At 41.1% G+C, this 21,688-nt stretch overlaps 2 protein-coding genes across 2 annotated transcripts; both read right to left on the bottom strand.

Moving 5' to 3' along the window:
* Positions 1-7,428: 7,428 nt before the first annotated feature.
* On the bottom strand, positions 7,429-10,840 carry LOC133883261 (probable calcium-binding protein CML21). Its single transcript, XM_062322534.1, has 5 exons — positions 10,461-10,840; positions 9,690-9,943; positions 8,921-9,120; positions 8,369-8,543; positions 7,429-7,877 (listed from the first exon to the last, which is right to left on the bottom strand). The coding sequence occupies exons 1-5, from the start codon at positions 10,823-10,825 to the stop codon at positions 7,774-7,776; spliced, it is 1,098 nt and encodes a 365-aa protein (XP_062178518.1). The 5' UTR covers positions 10,826-10,840; the 3' UTR covers positions 7,429-7,773.
* Positions 10,841-13,214: 2,374 nt separating this feature from the next.
* Positions 13,215-20,041, bottom strand: LOC133883264 (uncharacterized). The gene is made up of 14 exons (XM_062322538.1): positions 19,581-20,041; positions 17,542-17,623; positions 17,318-17,421; positions 16,924-17,050; positions 16,748-16,842; positions 16,305-16,428; positions 15,586-15,666; positions 15,036-15,134; positions 14,707-14,892; positions 14,516-14,603; positions 14,358-14,428; positions 14,218-14,286; positions 13,984-14,127; positions 13,215-13,742 (listed from the first exon to the last, which is right to left on the bottom strand). Exons 1-14 carry the CDS (start codon positions 19,619-19,621, stop codon positions 13,545-13,547), a joined length of 1,509 nt encoding a protein of 502 aa, XP_062178522.1. The 5' UTR covers positions 19,622-20,041; the 3' UTR covers positions 13,215-13,544.
* Positions 20,042-21,688: the final 1,647 nt, after the last annotated feature.

Consider the following 21,688-nt stretch of genomic DNA (forward strand, 5'->3'; position numbering starts at 1 on the left):
AGATCGTATTCGTGCCTCTATATCCGTAGATGTATATAGCAATACTTATTACATTGTTTAAGTATAGATGCAAATAATAGAGGTCTAACAATAATATTGAATACTCCGAGAAATGCCAAAGAACATCAAGCAGAAGATCGTATTCGAGCCTCTATATCTGTAGATGTACATAGCAATACTTATTACACTGTTTAAACATAGATGCAAATAATGAAGGTCTAACAATAATATTGATTACTCCGAGAAATGTCAAACAACATCAAGCAGAAATTCTATTGCTAAATTTCCACCTGTTTGGCAAAAATCTCCATCAACGATTCAATAATAGAGCAATAGTATTGATTCCTCTTTTCTATTTGGAGTATTTGAACGTCAATTGACAGTAACACTACGTGAAAAAAGCCTAAAAATGATAGGTCATAATTTTTATGGGCACCCGTCACCTCGAACACGTCACTAGTGACTAATCATAAGTGATGGGTAAAAATCTGTCACCAATAAGGTCATTGGTGACGGGTCAAAACTTAATCTGTCACTTATTAAGGTTATAAGTGACGGATCATAACAGTGACCTATCGCTTATTATAATTTATGTTTTTCGTATTTTTTGATAGAAAAAAGTCAAAAAAAAAAATCATCCGAGCCATCCCAACGCATGCCTATCACCACTGACCACAGATCACTTCTATTTTTCCAACATTATTTTCAGTCTTTATGTCAAACGAGAATCAAACCCGCCACCTCCCCTCGCGCGCGCATTACCACCTCAACTATTGCGTGTTTGTGATGGACATCATATATTTTATCCTTTTTACCTTCTTTACCGAATGTCATAAGTGACGAGTCTTAATCTTGATCCGTTACTGATGACTGATTTTTTATTTTACATATAAAATTTATATTAATATTTATATATAAAATATGTATTAATATTTACATATAAAATTTGATTGGTGACTGGTTATAATTTACCTGTAAAATTGTATTAATATTTAATAAATTTCTGAATATCTCATGCAAACGATCGTAATTTGATAGGTGTTCCGGAGTGCCTCCGGTAAAATGGATATAACTTTTGCATACGAACTCCGATTTTGAATTTTTTTACTCTACGGACATCTAAAAAAAGTTAAATCAATTTCTCCACAACTTTATCGGGTTGGGGATAAAAAATAAGAAAAAAAATATTAGTGAACTAAATATCTAAGACTATTATCATTAGTGACGGGTCACAATTTGACCCGTCACTTATGAGTGCCTAAGGTGACCTGTCACTTATTACATGTCATAAATGACGGGTCAAATTGTGATCCGTCACTTATTACCTATTATTAGTGACGGGTCAACTTACACCACTCATAAGTAACAGGTCAAATTATGACCCGTCACTTATGACCTGACATAAGTGACGGATCATATTATGACTCATCATTATTATCATAAGTGATGGATCATGTTATGATCCGTTTATCTATTTTTTTTATGTAGTGTAATGCGGATTCTTACAATTTGTTTGATGAGTTTATATGTTACGTAGAACATCACATGCAACAACTAGCATGAAAATGAAAATGCTTATTGATACATGTAGTTCTACAACCCAGTCGCGAAGAATTGACTAGACCATTTATCCACATGACAAGCCTCCATTCAGAACACATAAATCGTCCTGATGACATTTGGCTTCTCTATCCATCTTCATACGACCACATGTGATCACTTAACGTTAACTCCATGCCATACTAAATGGCCCCAAAGGAAATGGAAAAATTGTTTTCATATTCATTTGGCGTGAATAACCATACACGAATTGAATAGAAGAGAAAATTCGGTATAGAGCTTGAGACTAACCAGCTCGATCTTCGTTTTCTTTTAAGCAACAAAAGCACATCAAACTTGTTTAGTCTCCCCGTAGACACAGCTGCGCGAAGAACATATGCTTCTCTAAACCATCTTGCTTTGGTCTCGTGTTTGCTATCGATAGACTTGATAAGTTCATACTTCACCTAATAAAAAGACGTACGAAGTTCAAAATAAAATATGTGACGATCGATATAGTAATCAATCTAAAGTTAGCAGATTATATTGTTTGTGTTGTCTTGATCCTCCATACTAGGTTTGGGATCACACCTCCAAGCTAGTCGTATGTTGGCGGGTACACATCACCTCACTCCAAATCATTAAAATAAGGCTCATAATCTTGAACTTGGAATGTATCCGTTGCACGACTTGCATAGCTGTATATAGGGGGCCATTGTAGTACACCTCTTTATCAAAAGGTGATGGGTGACTCTTATTCACTGAAAGATAGGTTTTAGAGAAAAGAGAAAGAAAAAAACAAAGTAAATTTATATGAATGCGATCCTGTGACACCAGTGTAAATGGGCTTAAGTTGAGAAACAATATTCCATATATAAATATATGCAGAGCGGTTCAGTTAAAAATCTAATTAACGGAGAGTAGCCATGGTGTGATCGAGTACATCTCCATGCTCATCTTCTGGGCCGAAGGCAGCGGGTATCCCATGGAGGCTGGTATTCGGGAAGCCCCTCCGGCACCGGCGCAACGCTACGACAAGCACCAATAACCACAACCAAACGTTTCGATCATCAAAATCAAATGTTCCAATAACCAAATTCAAATGTTTCAAGCATTAATAGCATTTGTTTTAGGCATACACTACAACAGAAACAGTCATCCATGCCGCCCCATCAGTGCCGGTTATAATAGAACCGGCACTGATACCATGTCGCCCCACACCGGCACTGATGAATTATCGGTGCTAGTTCGTAACTTTCTACGCTCGATCAACAATCGGGCTGGGTTGAACCGGCAGTATCAGTACTAGCTCTTAGAACGAATCAACATTGATACTTCAGTGCCGGCTCGTAACTATGAGCCCGCACTGATACTGAGTATTAGTGCCAGTTCATATTATGAGTCGGCACTAATAAGTCGAGTCTATATAAGGCGTCGTCCTCTTCCTCAGCTGTACCGCAGTAATAAAAGAGCTTTTTACGGGACAGTGGAAACTCGTCGCGCTCTGAAGTTTCACACTAGGGAGCATGTATATAAGATGGTAAAGAATCTTAGAATTGTCCTTGGAAAGGGGAAAGATAGTACAAAATTCCCAGCTGAAAAACTCTCTCCTATGTTTAAGAAGAGATCAATTTTTTGGAACCTACCTTATTGGAAGCACTTGACGGTCCGACACGCGATCGATGTCATGCATGTGGAGAAGAATATGTTTGATAACTTGATTGGTACCTTACTGGACATACATGGTAAAATAAAAGATACACTCAATGCATGGTTTAACCTAGAAGATATGAAGCTAAGGAAAATTCTACATCCTAAAATCCTAGGCAACGGGGCAAACGAACTTCCCACGGCTTGCTACACCCTGAGCAAGGAAGAGAAGATGAGCCTGTGCAGTTGATTGCATGGAATCAAAGTTCCGACCAGTTACTCCTCCAACGTAAAGTCGGATCACCTGTACCGCAGGAATAAAAGAGCTTTTTACGGGACAGTGGAAACTCGTCGCGCTCTGAAGGTTCACACTAGGGAGCATGTATATAAGATGGTAAAGAATCTTAGAGTTGTCCTTGGAAAGGGGAACGATAGTACAAAATTCCCAGTTGGAAAACCCTCTCCTATGTTTAAGAAGAGATCAATTTTTTGGAACCTACCTTATTGGAAGCACTTGACGGTCCGACACGCGATCGACGTCATGCATGTGGAGAAGAATGTGTTTGATAACTTGATTGGTACCTTACTGGACATACCTGGTAAAACAAAAGATACACTCAATACATGGTTGAACCTGGAAGATATGAAGCTAAGGAAAATTCTACATCCTAAAATCCTAAGCAACGGGGCAAACGAACTTCCCACAGCTTGCTACACCCTGAGCAAGGAAGAGAAGATGAGCCTGTGCAGTTGATTGCATGGAATCAAAGTTCTGACCAGTTACTCCTCCAACGTAAAGAGCTTAGTGAACATGAAAACTTTGAAGTTAGTTGGCATGAAGTCCTATGATTATCACATGATGATGATACAATTACTTGCTATTGCGATTAGAGGTATTCTGCCGGATAAGGTCCGAGACCAAATAATAAAGTTGTGTTCGTTTTTTAACGCAATTTCACAGAAGGTCATCAATCCGAGCAAATTAACGAAGCTGCAGGAAGACGTGGTCCATACTATATGCCAGCTTGAGAATATCTTCCCTCCATCGTTCTTTGACATAATGCCATATCTCATTGTTCACATTGTGTATGAGATAAAGTACCTTGGTCCCGTGTTTCTGCATCTGATGTATTCTTTCGAAGGGTTCATGTCAGTTCTGAAGAAATATGTTCGTAACCGAGGTCGGCTGGAAGGTTGCATGGCCCAAGGCTAGGGAACGAAGGAGGTCGTTGAGTTCGCCATCAACTACATGGATCTGAAAGAAATTGGTAAGCCTTATCTCGCCATGAGGGAAGGCTTAAGGGGAAAGGGACACTATGTCATAATACAGTCTGATCCGATGATTATGTTTCATTCACCCAAGCATATTTCACAGTTTTGCAACAAGAAACTGTAGTAGACCCGTATGTCAATCCGCACGTGCAAATGCTACGGTCCACAAATCCAACAAGGTCATATGATTGGATTGCAAGAGCGCACAGAGATAATTTTAGCAGTTGGTTACTTAGACACATGATGGATAAAGATATAGATGATGCACTGTTGGAAATGCTGGCTAATGAGCCGTTAACTATGATTCATACATACAAAGCATACAACATTAACGGCTATACATTTTATACGAGAGCACAAGACAACAAGAGCGCTAACCAAAATAGCGGTGTCCGTATTGATGCGTACAACCGCGGTGGCAACAGGGAGACCTACTATGGATAGTGGAGATTTGGGAGCTTCAATATGGAGAACAGTTGAAGGTCCCCCTGTTCCGGTGCCAATGGGTCAGTCTCCCAGGTGGAGTAAATACCGACAAGTATGGTATGACTACCGTCAACCTCAAACTCATCGGATACAGGGAACAACCATTCGTGCTTGCCAAAGATGTTACTCAAGTCTTCTATGTAAAGGCCACGAACCCAATTAACAAGGAGGAACGCCATTTGATTCTGCAAGAAAAAAGAAAGATCGTCGGTGTGGAGGATGTCATCGACGAGGAAGACTATAATTATTTGCTAGTCTCCATAGAAACAATTTAAACTTGTTCTGCATTTTTGCCAGACTTTTGGTCCCGCATTTGAGTGCCCAACTTATATGTTGATTTACCACTAAAAACCCCTTTTGGATCCAGAAACCACGCAAGAAAGTCTTCTAATTGATCCACAATGAGTCTGACAATATAATTTTCAGCATCCTCTTCATTGGCATTGTCCCAAACTAGTTGACTGTCCCACTGATCTGAGCTAGACATCTTATTTGTCATTGTTACTCCCACAATTCATATACGGGGAAATGCTAGACAAGATAGTATTTATGCACCGTGCCGGACGGTGAACAGACGTAGTGGTTGTGCCGGACAAGGAATAAGACTAGCTAGAATTGCTTGGTTGATTTGATTCCTTATCTGTTCAGATTATGACACAACTCTTGTACCATGTAAGCTCTACATATGTGAAAGTAACCAACAGAGATTTGCAATTGCATCACACTTGCGGAAATATCTCAAGAACTTGAGAGGATGATATTTTGTTAGAATTGTATTATGAAATGTTTCAGTGTCCAGTTATTTCCATAAAAAGGACGATACCATTAGATATTTAGATGTCAGGACCCATGGCCCATAACTCCTGCAAATAGATGTGAAAAAAAAAAGAATCATGAGAGAGTAAGTGATATCCACCAAAATTATTATGTGTTATCCCGTGTAGTAGTATTAGTACTTCAGTAAAGTGGAGCTCTTTGTAATTGTAAGCCTTCAAGTTAGGCTTTGTAATTTGTAACTATTTATAGCTTTATTGAGTTTGATTTAGTTGAGAGGATCATTATGTCATGCAACAACATGTATCTACGATATTCTCCCTGCATCTTTTGGTGTATTCAATTCTATGTCATGTCATAGAACCAATGTATGAGATGAGTGATCTTACGTTATGCAGTGTTTTAAAGTTGAAATATAACTGGATATTCTAGTTCATAATTTGAATGTAATTTTTCAGGGTATGTCACCCAGTGGGAACTACTATAGACTCTACAGTTGTGATGATATAATGTACTATGGACATCAGTTCTAAAGGATCTAAAAGACATTGTCACTGGACCATTAGCTACAATTTTTAACACAATTAGATATTATGAGGAACCTTTAGCCTGATCCATTGGCTCGTTTGGTCCGAAGACCACTGTAGGAAGAATGTTTTTGTAAGAAAATTGAAACAATAAAGCAATTACACATACAGTATGTGTCGCTACTGTGGAGGGTTGTCTTGTCTAATGTTAGGACTTAAGGGAAGGAGTTCTTGAGAAACATATTCCTTTATGTTGATATTAGTTAGTGGTGGAGTTGTATAGCTTATATTTATAGAATACTTTTATTTCATCTAATAAATATCAAAACTTTTTATTTGCTTAGAGGTGTGAAATGAAATTGAAACATAACTTTTCGTCTGTACTTTTGATATTTTATCATCATTTCTCTATTTATTGAAAGCTATATCATTCTCTATTGAATTTGACAAAACACGTCATTGTTGAAATAAAAACCCGCATGGAAACTAATTTTAGTTTGAACACTTAGTGTGGTTACTGATCAGTAGCTCAGATGGGCTCCTGACTTTCCTTGATAAATTCTGGGTTAAACCCCATTTGCAACCTTACACACTTACTTGCAAATGAGATGTTGTAGGAAGAACAATTGTGATAGTGGTCTCCATCTACAACCTGCACAATTTCAGACAATCCATCACACGAGGCTTTTAGGTTCCCTTCTAACTGTGCCACTGCTCGTCCGTGCAGGCCCAACGGCAGCTCCAGCTTCATCTCATGAGCCTTTGAAGCTTTGACACATGATGACTCTAGCTGACCTGCCGCCAGTCCTGGTCTCTCGGGTCAGCAATGGCCTTGATCATGGGGACAATGAGCTTGCCCTTCTTCCACACAGCCTTTGGGAGTCGAGCACGGTGTTCTTATCCAGCATAGGGCGCTTCGATCTGTTGTCGGTGACTGTGAATGCCAATCAAGATGACAGTTTGAGGATTGCTAGTGTTTGTATCTTAGGAGATTAGCAGATGTTGTAACGTCTGGTGCACGTATGTAATGTATTTATTCAATAAGACAGATTATATATAGTCTGGGCTGTGTTTCAAAGTACAAATGAAAATTTTGAAAACGCTACTTATGAGGTCCAAATTATTAGGCACAGGTCATAAGTTTGATTACATTTTCTCTGTTCTGTCAATAACACCATACTTCAACAACAAAAATAAATAAATAAAAGTGGACTCATTCCATCAGCAAAAGTACAAGCCATTGTATAGAACAAACATTTCCCACATCAGAATGTGTACACAAAAGACTGACATAAGAGGGGTTTTTTTTCCTTTAGTACTTGGTAACTGTGTATAGACATGTAAGTCATTCTAATAGGAACATGCTGAGACATTATATTAACAAGAACGTAGACAACCAAGATCAACAAGCAACGAATGAACACCAACTACTACTTTTAGCTGTTACTCATTTCCAGCCTCTTCAGGGGCTGATGGTTTTGTGTACAACCAGTATCACTTGAAGAACAACCAGTATTCACAGTCCTCATTCGCCTTCGTCCTCGTTTTCATCAATCCCTACCCAGCGAGTGAATGCAAACAGAAATTCCTTGAAGGTCACCATCCCATTCTTGTCCCAATCCATTTCCTCTAGTGCCATGAAAAAAGGATAGACATTAGGACTGGAAAAACAGGAGGAAAGTTTCACAAAAAGCAACAAGAAATAAATATATGTAAGTTTTTGATTTCGAATAAAATATATCAAAACCTTCATACGAAGCTGCAACATTCCTTGTTGTAACAGATATGTTAGGGTTATAGGGGCATTAAATATCTCATAGCACATATACAGTTTTATTCATACCGTTCAAAGAACTATTAAGTATATCACTTGAGAAATACAGTTTAAAATGACCAGAGAGAATAGAAGAAAAAACATTAGGAAAGTAGTCATTTTCCTGGTTAGGCGTCTTTCTTGGGATAGAAGCATTTTATTTAAAGAGCATGTTTTCCCAGATCTATCTTCTTCCCCTCTCATCAGAGACCACCAGAAGGAAATGTGGTGGTCCACTTCACAAAAAGGGGTAAAGCAAAAACTAGTACGTAGCAGGTAGAGCGCTACTAAGAAACAGAAAACTCACCAAATCTTCTCATGGCTATACGCCCAGATGAGCGCTCTCCAGTCGTGGTCTCATTTATTGCTTGGATCATCTCATCCTTGCTCACGTACCCATCTTTATTCTTATCCAAGAAGACAAATGCATCAACCAAGGTCTCAAAAGTTGCCTCAAGATTTCCTAACCCCATCTTTATCTTCTGTGAAGGAGGTCAAGGAAACAGGAAAGCTCCTGACAGAAATGGCATGACACATCTAAAATAGAACCTGAGTGCAGAAATTTCTGACAGGTCCAATTAAGAGACCTTTATAATTCATTCATACTTATATTGTGATGATTTTTTAAAAAGAAAAAACGGTTTTTCTGTTAACAAAATGCAGTAGTATCTTAAATTTTGCAGTAAGCTGCATAAATATTGTATAAATGAGCAACCGATTTTGCTGATGAACTTAAGAAAAATTATCAAACCAAAAATAAATTGGCATACTTCTGTAGCAACACTATCCAATGTGACAATAAGGCTAAGAAAAACGATCAGGTTGTTACTATGTGAATTATATGAATTATGAAGGATACTGTTTCTGATACAGCTGGTTCATTAAGAAGATAAACAAGGCACAAAAAGACAATGAACTCATTGAACTTCATGCCCATATCTTCATTTATATCACAAGCTTCAAAGAGATCAGATATCTCCTCATCTGTGAATGGCATTTCCAGCTTTTGAAAACAATGCTTCAGTTCTTCTTTATCTATTTCGCCATTAGAATCTTCATCTGTGGAAGCAAAAAAGCCACTTCTTGACACATGAGTGAGAACATGAAAAACAGATGAAGCCTAAAGTAATCGTCTTCATTATCGCAGGTCAATGAATATTTGTCAGAGCAGAACATTCTTCCACATGGCTAATTGTTATTACTGACCACTGTCATACATGTTTTCTTTTGAAGTAAAATGTAGAGATGAGATGTCTCTACCTTCCAACCATTGTATTAAATATTTAAATGCTCAGGAGTTATAAGTACAATGATTTAAATGAAGAAATAGAAGCAGAGGGCGGTGTAAACAAAAGGAGTACAAGAATAAAAGGAAAACAAAAATAAGGGAGCATTGGTATAGATTATTCGAATTTCAATAGTTCATTAGAAGAATTATATGTAAAAAAACACTAAATGAGTTAGTCAAACTATCAAGTCTGGTTCTGAATCTTGAGAATACTATTGATAAAACATGCTTTACCACCACATCACGGGATGCCCCATCCGCATTTCACTAATTATGAGCATGAAAGGATATTTGGAGAGTGACTAGAACTACAGCACACAGGCAAAGGGGCAGAACTCACCAAATTTCTCGAAGGTAGTCTTGCATTTTCTAAAACTCTGATCAATTTTAGGAAACTGCATGATAATACTATAGAACGATTTCAGCGAAGATCCATGCGATGCTCTTTGCTGCATGGCATCCACCATCTTCGCCTCCAATTTTGAACCATGAAAACTCCGCTTGTGGCTGCCATGCCGCCCAAATACACCCCCCATGCTGGCAGTTCGGACAGTGTCCTCCCCACTAGATACACACCAATCGAACAGACGTAACCTGAAAATAAACGAATGTTAAGTCATGCCTCATCCCTCATCCATGGCAACTGTCCCAAGTAGCGCCATAGAAGCAAGTGGTATTAGAAATTTTCCCACATCTACAAGTAGCGGAAGCAGTCGAAACGCTGAACAAGAGGCGATCTGAACTCTGAACAAACCGGCTGAGTCGCAAGAACAAGATTTTACCATCGTAAATTCGTAAAAATGAAATCAATCGAACAGTGACGAAACAGTAGCGCTGTATCATACATACCTACAGCAAACAACAAGGGCACTTGAAAAAAAAAACAAGATTTAAGGTAAACACTACAAGCCTGAGATATTCCTGTACCAGTCTACCAGACCACGCTGAGGAGAACGGGAATCCTACCCGGTTCGTTCTCGCGTACCACCGAACCAACCGAAACAAATCAAGAAACGAGAAGTCGCCTACGTGCAAACCGATCCGTAAGAGCACACGCGGAATCGAACGGCGATGAGAAGGGGAAAAGATTGCAAGACGAGGAGGGGCTTGCCTGGGCGCCTCCTCGCGGCACCACAAGAGCCCGGGAGCGGGATCGGGATCGGGATCGGCGGTGTGGGTTGTGCGCGGAATTCCGCGGCGGGTCGGAATCGGCGGGGAAAAGGTGGGAGCTTTGGACTCTGGTCGTGGCGTGGGGAGGAGGGAATTTGCGAGGAGATTATTCGAGCCGTGGTGAGCCAAGCAACACGGAGAAGAGGTTGGCTGGTGCGGAGGGTGGTGAGGAGAGCAGAAAGCACAAAAGGTGCAGGGTGTTCCAGGGACTCTGCGTCGCCGACAGGTGGGCTCCGGCCGCTTTGATGACACGAGAGCCTGTGCCTTGGGAGCTGCGATGACTGACGAGGGACGACTCTGCCCCATGGTTGAACGAATGTGACGCCGCCTCGACTCCTGGAGTAGTCCAAGTCTTCCTCCATCCATGGCGCTCGACAGCCCGCCGCCATCGTCGCCTCCTCCGGCGCCGCGCCACCTCGTCGTGCTTCCGCCGCTGCTTCCACCGATGAATAAGCAACGATTTAGCGTCTTGAATTCTTGATCTCCCTCGATACCCCAGTAGCATTCTACAAAGTACAGACAGTTTTGCGTCTTGAATAAGCAACAATTTAGCGTCTTGAATTCTTGATGAAGCATTCTACAAAGTACAGACAGTCGCTATACCATTATCAAGCATGGAAATGGCGCGCTATGGTGCCAAAAAAAAGAGTACTGTGCCATTATAGCGTACAGTATTAAACTGAGCAAGAACAGAGTCAGGAGCAAAGATTCTGGAGCATCAATCACACCATGCTCAATTTGCTAACCCTGTCAAACGACAGAGCATGTGACATGGAACTCTCTCAATCAAGAGAGCACTCTGTCAGTCTCTGTCCTCTCGACATGTTACTCAGCTTATTCGTCTACTAGTAGGGAAGCAACTCTAAAATGAGTCACGATTTCGACCTTGTACTCTCATCACAGTCCATCCTCAAACTTTGTTTTTTTTTTTCTTTTGGAACAAAACGGCAGGAGCTCTGCCAATTCACATCCATCCTCAAACTATCACTTACAGTATCACACAATTCGCTAATTAATATTGTCAAACTGTAGAGTTTGTGACGTGAAGCCATCTCAAGTTCTCAATTCTCAACCATGAGAGCACCCTGTCCTCCCAAGTCCCAAAATGTCAGCTAGCTCATTCATCTACGATGGGGACAGTTCATTCATATGCCCCCTAACATGAAATTTCTCTTCCTAGATGGCATTGAATCTATAAAAAATGTTTCTCAGAATAACACCTACATGCAATCATGCATCCATGGCAAGTGCTTTAACAAACCATATTCTGTTCTTTTTCATTTTGGGATTGCCTTTATGTTCTTCAATTCTCTTACTCTGCCTCCACATTATGACTAGTTTAGCATGATATATATCCGACCTGCGAGCTCAGATAATGGTGGTTAAGGCAGGTCAAGTACAAATATGGTGCATTTTCTGGATGTTGTGGAGATTCAGTCGGAAGACTTTTGCCCGAGTCAGGGTGGGCAATAAGAAGCTTACAAAAGCTCGCCGGAGTTCGCCGAAGCTAAAGAAGAAGGGCAGGGAAGGGGATCACCAAAGTGAGCCGAAGCTGTAGAAGAAGAGCAAGGTTGGGGAAGAAAAAAATTCCGGTGAGGGAGGTGGCTAAAATGCTCGGATAAAGTATAGCAAGCCCATTTTTCATTCGTACGAGATTTGCATTGTGACGCGAAAGCAAGCGTTGATCCATTAGTTTTCGCGACTTTAAAACTGGCCTTCTAGAAAAAAGAAACTCCACAAAACAACAGAAGCGTTGATCAAGATATGGCAAAACTACAAATTTGAAGACACGTTTTAGATAGCTACAGGTTTAGTGCTCTTTTTGTCAAAAAATACATATTTTGCGACCTTTAGTTCCTATCTTTCTTTTGTAATGATTGAGCAGCCCCACTTGCTGGGACAGAGCTCTTAGGGCATTTACCAGATAACCTACATATCAGCATCACTTCAAATTTTGAGGCCCCATCAGGATGCCAACATACATGGTTTTGCAATAAAATTGACACCAAATTTTTAGTTATATGATAGAGTATGCCTGCTCTAGCTTTTCATTTGAAAAGAGAAAATCTAGTTTGGCCGGTATATATGTAGTATTTATGAAATTTACTCTTTTTAATAAAAGAATGATAAGTAGGTCCAGTAAGCGTTTGGAACTCGGGATGGTAGCGGTGGCTCGCAGCACATACAACCTGCTACAGTATACACGAGCAATCTTGATATATGCTGGAATTACTGTTCACGCGTACAGCACATGCAATCCACGACACTAATAAAATTAGTTAGATTGGTTAATAGGAATCAGATCATATTATATCAGTTAAAGATCTATTATTTAATCTTAAATATAAGATTTCTTAGTTTAGATGGTTAAAACTAGCTCTTATATAAAGGAGGGCACAATATTTATTGTGAAAGAAGAATTAATCTAAATCTCACAAACCTATAATCTAGTATCTCACTTAACAGCCAACTCCGCCCGACTATCCCCTGACAGGTACTTATCCTAACAAAACTACTAATGCAAGATGCCTTTATCGTATAGTATAAAGCACAAGAATAAGTATGTATAGCTCAAAGGCAAATCCCACCATTTCACACCAGGTACAGCACAACATAGAAAACCTGTGATGCCACTACTGTAACAAGTACAACAGATAAAATTGGAACCATGCAGAGAATCAGAGATGCTACCGAATTGCAAAGAAATGAGATGTTCTGTCGATACGATTCGACCTTCGAAGCACACACAAATCTTGAAAGTAATGCACCCGTGCCCCTTCCCCAACCAGAGTCACACAGTACAACTCTACAATCATGGAATTTACAGGATCAAAGCGGAAAAATAAGGAACAAATATGGAAGATTGGCTGGGGCCATCCATGGCCTGACAGAAGACTCCAAGTAATGTTCAACCAATGTATACAGCATGGGTGGCACCAAATGTCAGAATCGTGGTGCATTTCTGTTGGTGAATCATCAGCGTTCCTAGAAGATCCATCCGAGTTAAAGTGTGTATTCACAATTGTCAAGACGACTTGGTTCTCTTGTGTTGAGCCTTGCCTTGGAGACACAGCCTGAGACGCTGGGATAAGTTTTCCCCTATCTCTTGTCTCTCTTTTTTCAGCCTCTTCCATAGGGACCGATTCTTCTTCTCCTTTGGGATCGTAAGAGGTTTCCTTCGTATCCGTCTTAGTGGTGTCGCTAGAGCTCTTAGTGTCATGCTCTACAGTTTGGGAGAAAATGATTACATGTGAAAAAAATGATGCTGAGTTTACTACTTCACAGATCCAGTCAAAACAGAGCATCACTAATTTGAAATTAGCCTATTTGTTCAAATCCTGAGGGCCTATTTAAAAGGCTGTGAAGAAAATTTGTAAGTGGAAAAACCCTAGTCATATATGATGTGCCTATTAGGTCTTTATACCATAGAATGTAACTGGAAGGCATAAAACGGAAGAATGTACCTTATGCTTATGATTAGATACCCCTGGCCGCTCGCCTGATGATGATCCATCACTAGCTGCGCCCAAGGAAGAACATCTTCCCCAGCTCTCTCTGTTTGAGCTGGTATATGAGCAGCACTCCTCATTTTGTCTCTTTGCTTTATCCTAATAAGCAAAGAAAATTTCTTAACCTCAAGTAAGGAAATTACAAAGATGATTATTTTATCTCAAATAAACAAAGTCAGATTTTTTTACCTCTAATTGACCCTCAGCTGTGTTACCGTCCATCTCAGTGAGGTTGTGATTTTCATCCAAAAGGAAATCCTGCACTTAAATGGAGATATCTAAGTTAAGATCTTAAGTACCAGAGGAAAAACAACAAATAATTGACTTACCAAGTCATTATCATTTTTAACAGACAGCTGATTTACCCTCTCTGTCAGCAATTCAACTACTGATTTTGTAGCTGAAACAATAAAAATGAAGTCGGTGAACAGAAAACAGTTACTTAGAAGTATTAAGTACGGTAACTATTAAGAGGGAAGAGCCACACCATTTGTCAAATTAGTTGTAGCTGCTGATGAACTACCTGCATCAGTGCCAGCTGACCGTAGACCATTGATGATCTCATACAATAAACTCTGAAAATTCAAGTAAATGTATAAGGTAATCTACCAGGGAGGGCTTTCCATAAAAGGCAGACAGTTTCAAACAGGGTTTCAAAGAAACAAAGAGAAAAATTACCTCGTTGGTACCAGCACCAGCCTTAAAAGCACCAAGGTTGTAGTACTTATCAAACTTATTTGAGCATGCCGAAGGAAACTGAGGTGGGTGGAGAACGTTATAGAAGAATATTGAAACAGAGTCATAATAAAATTGGGGCCTTGGGGAATTGTGATCACCATCAAATTTGATTAAATTTTTATCCCCCTGCGGAGAAATACAATGTCAACAAAATTGGCAGCAACAGAAGGTCCTTCAGAACAAGCAAGCACCACAGATGGGACTGTATGTATTTAGAAGGCATCTATGTACTGATCAGCCTTTCCGAAGCAAGCTAGAGTGACACTTACTGCATATGCCTGGTGAATATGATCAGTGTGATGTGGCTGAACAAACATATCATTCGATGCATGTCCAAATAATGCAGGAATAAACGTCTTGGGAGCAAACTGGTGAAGCAAAAGAATAGAGTTGTTCATGTTATCCAGAAAGAGGAGCTAATAAGATCCTATGGGTTTGACTGAAAATCATGATTATGCTAGTAGATTGCCCAGTACCCTTGATAAAAGATTGTACAGTAATTCCAATGCTGCAACGAAATTCACTCAAACAATGTGTTACTATTCTCAATCAACCTCAAGTAGCTGTTCCACATGTCTAATGTCAGTATTCACAGCCAAGGCCATTGAGAAGCTTAATTTGGGCAAAACATAAACATACAGTGAAACATTCTTTTTGCATTGCAGTCAAGTAGTCTAGTTGAGATCTAATCAGGTAATGCATACCACTGCCCTTATCAACTATTACAATGGTAACAAACAGTTCCGATCAACCTTTTTTATATAATTTTACCAAGTACTTCAGCAATTGAATTAGAGAATACTATTTTGGAAAGTGAACCTGAGCAACATTAAGATCCATTATGTCAAATTTAGCTCTTCTTTGAATGACACGTCGCATGTACTGAATAGCCATCTTAATCTGAAAATGTACACAGCAGAACAACCATCAAATGGTGTGAGTAAGCAACAGATGCTGAGAACTTGAAGATGGTAAATAATTAACATGAAGCAGGAAAGACCATGCTGCGAATCTTTACAATATTAACTAGAGCATGCTTATTCTGTGATAATCATATGCAATCTACAACCAGCAAACATTATGTTATGGAATCAGAAGCAGTAGACGACACTTATTCTTCCAATGTATTGCCTAAAAACAAAGTAGCAAATTTCGCTTGCGGCTCAGGTTTTAGAATAGTCAGCTCGATGGAACATCAACACTAGTATCATGCACATCAAAATAGATTGCATTGACATGCCATGATATTTCCACTAAACTAAGGACCTCAACGGAAGCTTATGTAGATTTTCTACTTTTCCATTTTCCTAAAGAGCCGCAGGACTCCCCAAAAGGTTTGTAAACACAATGTTTTTCTTGTTATTACCAACAAGCCTACTATATACATTTGGTACACTGAAGCACCACAAACTAAAATGTAAACTACAATACACAGACATGTGCCTACGTCATAAATGCCACAAAAAGTACAGCAGTAAAATGGTTACTTCATTGAAAATAGAGGGGCAAACATTTAACATTCTGCAAAATAATCATACCGTGAACTTAGGAACCCGTATTTTGTAAACTTCTACAAGCTCCATCATTAACTCATATAAGTTAGAGAAAGCACTGTCCAAAACCATGCCTGCAATTGAGGGGTCTTCTGCTCCATAGAGTAGGCTGCATCAAATATATGGACACAATCACACAAGTTGTGATGAATTACTGAAATATAATTACATCAATGCTAAATATTAAAGATATTTTGTGGATTAAATGTGCAATTAAGTATCAGGATAAAAGGGGGCAACAATTTAATGATCAGTACAAACTCTTTAAGATGCAAAATTTGTATATAATATATTCTACTGTATCCCAACGCTCCAAGTTCTCGGAAAAAAAAAATATTCCAACACCTTCTAAAATGGTCTATCATCAGAGAAACAGAATATTGGGTAATTCTACACAAAGTGGAGAACATGCATTGTAGCCAAAATACCTTGTAACAGCACCCATAGAACGTCCCCAAAGGCCTATGCAAGAAACTTGCTTATTGTTTCGCAAAAAGGACACCACACATTTGAGATCCTGCTTCTGGGAGTAGTAGTATTTTTCAGAACACTGCAATTAAAATATAATATGAATGTACTTACAAAATTTATAATTTTTGCGCACCTCATGCCAACCAAGGCTGACATAGTCTCCACCTGATAGCCCTGACCCTGCAAAGTCAAGTGCAAAAAGGGTGATATTTGAAGGAAGGAGTATGACAGCGGCTTCATTTGCATCTGCTCTGCATCCACTGCATTAAATTAATGAGAACTTGTTAAATGGGCCAACACTATTGGCTATTGATTAAGGTAAACACCAAAATGGAAATAAGATTCATCTTGATAGCTCATAGGCTGCAGTTAGCAGATAAACCCAACACTAAGATTGGACTTTAAGAGTTAACCAGCGTAGACAAGTAAAAGCTTGGAAATCCATTCAATCAGAATGTTAAATATGTCTGATCAGCAGAGAACTTATGAACGCTAAAAGAAGCACATGAGCCAACAAACGTAAGTACCTATTTCCGTGGCAATAGATTACACAGGGAAGGGCAGTGTTTTCTGGGATAACAGCAGGAACGTAGTGGCTGCATTTTAAGGTCTGACTTCTTTCATTTGTAAGCTGCTACATACAAAGTAAATGAATAAGGCTAATATACAATGATGTTGATAATCAGCACCAAGTCTTCACATCAACAAATGAATGACACAAAAGGCCTCAATAATTGTGTCCCTTACTTGCCTCCAAATCTAGCCGTTTGTACTTCCTTCCTGCAAGAGTGAACTCTGGTTCCCATAGATACTGATCCGGATTGTACTCTGCACTGTAGATGCATAGCCAGTTAAGCACCCCACGTAACGAAATAGAGATAAAATAGTTTTACTGTTATCAAAATCGAAGGGCATCAAACTTTTATTCTCCTCGCCTCTTAAAGGAAAGTCGCAAAGTTATTTTAGAAAGTACAGTTGGTATGAACGCACATGTTAACTAGATGCGAAAGCCATTTTCAGTTACTAGCACAAACCAGCTTGGTTGCCACTATTAACACGCGATTAAGAAAAGTAACTGTTCAACTAGAAACCAGTACAGCATTCTCAATAGAAAGTCTGAAGAACTGACTTTGGTCCAATGCTTATGTAACTAGGACATTTCATTTAATTCAACAAGGCTTTGAGCACGCTGCCCGCCGCCCAAGCACGCTGCCGGAAGCCCGTGCAGCTGCAAGGATGGCGGCAGCGGGGCTGCTTCTCATCAGTCGCAGCGGCAGGTTGCTGCATCGGCAGCGGCGATGGCAGCTAGGTTGGACAGTTCCACTCGAGGTCGGCCTGGTTTAGGCAGATCCGCTCGGAGACAACCTCTTCCGGGCATTAGGGATTGGATCCGGGCGAAGGTGGGCATCCAAGCGGCGGGCCAATCAGTCTCGACGGCGGAGACCATCGATCGAGGGCGGGCTCGCCGTGGATGAAGTTAGGCGTCTCGGGGAGGCGCCAGCCATGGGGCTGAACGGACGGCCTAGCGGTGTGGTCGTCATCCGTCTCCATGGCAGAGTTCGGTGGCGGCGGCGGCTGATTTTGGGTGGCCACGGTGGCCCTGGGGCGGTCGCGCTGCGAGGGGTGGACCCAACCACCCCATCCGCAACGCGCTCCCGCTCGGCGAGGACATCACCACCACCAAGTGCCACGCCGTCGTGCGAAGGCTGATGGGCGCCTACGATCCTCGTCATCTTTTGCCGCATTCCGTTGCCGCTGCTCCTGGCCTCGCAACGTTGCACATCTCGACCTACTGTTCCCGCTGTGCTCCTCCCCTTTGCCAATCTGTCTCCTTCCCCCGGATCGTGCCCGTGGGGAGCTCAGCGGCTGGCGGTGGCCACGTGGCCGGCACTTCCGTGAGGTGTCGGCAGCAGGGTTTGTTTGTGCGGAGGGTGGGGATTGGGAGCTCCAGGCGAAAGCCTAGCCTGGCTTGCTACCAGTGCCGACGACGGTGACACTTTTGTGCACCACTAACCTCCTTGGAGGCATCATCGTGGTGCCTCCCCCTACCCAGAGGACTTTTCGGGTGAAAACCCATATCCGGGATTCCGGATGGGCGATAGCGGCGTCCTCGATGTCGCATCCTCCTTGGATGCTTTGTCTTAGAGGTCCTTCCGCGTGGATAGCTTGGTGGTGGCGTTGAGCTCTGCAGGCCTTGTTTGGCTTGATCGACAACGGGACCACACCTGTTACGTTGAGTTTGCTGCTTCTTCGAAGACGAGGATGAGGCAATGGTTGAGGTTCGCCAAAGGAAGTCGGAGCTGTTGCCCCTCCAAGCGAGCTTGGCAACGATGACCTAAGACGAACTAGTTTTTGTTTTGGTTGTATGGTGTGGTGCTTTGTTGTCACCTATGTTATCCTATCGTTGGGTTTTTTTTACGGTTTTCCCTCTAATTAACCACATTGTTGCATAGTTTTTGGATCCAGTTTTCCTCATAAACTGGGTCAACTCTCTTCTTCTATGATAAAATTGGCAGATATCGTGCCGTCGGTTCAAAAAAAACAAGGCTTCGAGTATTTCAAGTACGGAAATCTGGCGTGCTTGGTCTAGATACTTACTCCATAGTTCCATATGCCTGGTCTAGATACTGATAAAAAAACTCGTGTAGTAAACTCCTACAGCTAAATGTGACGATTACAGAGACAGCGCATTACTAACTATGCCGTAAAGGCTGCCAAACTCCACCTACTTGCAGCTGCAGCTCAAACCATACTAAATTTCGGCAGCACGAGTGGGAGTAAAGTGATTACCGGGGCGGCCGGATGACGAAATTAACGAACTGCTCGATCATCGCTTCCCGACGAAGACGACGAGGCGGCCGCGGCAGACACCTCCAGGACTCATGTACCTCGAGCGCCCACCAACCTCTCCTCTCGCAAACCAACTCTTCCTCCCCAGATTCCTTCCTCCGCACAAATCCGCCTAAACTCGCCAAACCAACTCGACCCGACTCCAACTGCCCGCTATCACCCGAATTCCCACCCGGCAGCCTCAGATCCGCTCGAACCGCCGCCGCAACCCGCGGCCTCCGGCAACCCGGAGCTCGGGATGCTCGCCGCGTAGTCCAGCGAGCGCAGACGGATGTGGGAGCTCGAGGGGCGGCTCCCCAGGGCGCTGGCGGCGGTGGTTGAGGTGGGGACCGGAGCGGGACGGGACGGGACTGGAGTAGGCGCAGTGGGCGTGGGATGCGTAGCCTAGAGGAGGGATAATAAATGCGGGATTTAAAATTGTTTTTTTATTCTTGTTTATTTGCTTTTGTAGTTTTGCCCCTGAAATTTTGCGAGCCGCATGGCATGTGGCACCATCTCAACCGCACATGCGCGCGTGGGCGCCACACCGGATACCGGTCATGGGCTAACATTTGTGTGGTATATTGCTGGAGCTTGATGTACATTGCTTCTGTCGTGTTGGGCGTCATCCTTTTTCTGGCTTTGGCTACCTATCCGGCAAACGTTCGCTGCATAGCCAAATAGCGGTGTATATTTGTCGAACAAGGAGATAAGGAAGAGCAAGAAGAGTAAGGGAAGAAGTGGAGGTGGCAGCAAAAACAAAATAGTATTCATAAGTTAGCAAATATTTATAGCGACGATAATGGTCTCCTACATCCGATAGTAAATATAATTATCTATAACAGTAGAAAAACTAGCTGAACTTAAAATGCTCATCCGCTTAATTTAGACTCGCTATTTTTCACGTCTATCACTTATCTTCCTAGCTTTAAATTTCCAACCACTCATTCTTACACTCATTCTTATCCATCTCAGATTGATTCACTTGCTCTCACTTGTCCCATGCACCCATGATCACTCGCTTGCATCTCAAGTTGCTCGCGTCCATTTTCCACTTGCTTACTCCTACCAAAGGAAGGCTGAGAGCAGAGCTCACTAACCAAGGGAAGCTACGTGCAGAGTTCACTAGCGCTACTTGTTACTCTGTGAATGTGCAGGGGTAACTCGCTAATAGTGGAGAGAGAGACCTAAGGTAGCTCAAGCACCCTGTGCTGCCTCTGATTTTGGTGGCAGGTAGTTCGATCTAATGGTTTTCAATGAGGATGACAGACTCCCTCTCCCTACTTTTTTTGCTAGTGGTCTCATAGCTCACTGGAGAAGACAATCACCATGGCTGGTGCACCTCACTGGAGGTTGACATATGGCAACCGTAGATTTATGATGTTGAATAGGTAATTTGTGATGTTGTAATAGATTGTTTGTGATGTTTTTATTTTTATTTTAGTTGTTGCAATACATGATTTAGGATGTTGCGGTTATTGATTTGAGATGTTGCATCATCTTAATTTTGTTTAGTGCAATAGCTGTTTCATTATGAGATGTTGCATCTTTTTGTATGTTGCAAGAGTTGGTTCGATTTGTTTCACCAATATTTTATGGTTGTTGCAATAGTTGTCTCCATATGTGGTACAAATATTTATTTCTTGTTACAGTAATGACATTGATTTGTTGCACTAGTTGCATTAGGTCAATCAAGCTATTGTGATAAGTACTTTTAGATATTGCACTTGTTGTTTTTTATTATTTAGAAGAAATTTTTAGAACATGTTGTATCATGTCATTCTAGTTGGTGTGGTAAGCAATTTTAGATATTGCAAATGTTAGTTTTGATTTGTTACACTAAAAGATCAAGTTTTTTTAAAATATTTTTGGCTTCAGTGTTGCATTCTACTTTTACAAATGTCGTTCTGTTCCTTCTGAACGTTGTAGTGAGATCTTCAAGATTTCGATTGCCCAATCATAATATTTATTTATGATTTATACAATTTTTGTTGGGCACATGCTTACATATTCATCAAGATCTTGAATTTGTCTATTTTTAGTTATGGAGAATATACGATTTCTTCTGT

This window comes from Phragmites australis, chromosome 10 (genome assembly GCF_958298935.1).
Source record: "Phragmites australis chromosome 10, lpPhrAust1.1, whole genome shotgun sequence".
NCBI classification, from domain to species: domain Eukaryota; kingdom Viridiplantae; phylum Streptophyta; class Magnoliopsida; order Poales; family Poaceae; genus Phragmites; species Phragmites australis.

What these genes read in the sequence shown, in the direction of transcription:
- LOC133883261 (XM_062322534.1), bottom strand. Translation starts at nt 10,825, where the DNA reads ATGGGGCAGAGTCGTCCCTCGTCAGTCATCGCAGCTCCCAAGGCACAG. An exon ending in TGCCGCGAGGAGGCGCCCAG is followed by an intron (nt 9,944 to 10,460) that starts GCAAGCCCCTCC and finishes GTTTATTTTCAG; the next exon opens with GTTACGTCTGTTCGATTGGT. An exon ending in AACCAGCTGTATCAGAAACA is followed by an intron (nt 8,544 to 8,920) that starts GTATCCTTCATA and finishes CCTCCTTCACAG; the next exon opens with AAGATAAAGATGGGGTTAGG.
- LOC133883264 (XM_062322538.1), bottom strand. Translation starts at nt 19,621, where the DNA reads ATGATCGAGCAGTTCGTTAATTTCGTCATCCGGCCGCCCCG. An exon ending in ATATTCACCAGGCATATGCA is followed by an intron (nt 14,893 to 15,035) that starts GTAAGTGTCACT and finishes ATTTCTCCGCAG; the next exon opens with GGGGATAAAAATTTAATCAA. An exon ending in TATCTAATCATAAGCATAAG is followed by an intron (nt 13,743 to 13,983) that starts GTACATTCTTCC and finishes CCCAAACTGTAG; the next exon opens with AGCATGACACTAAGAGCTCT.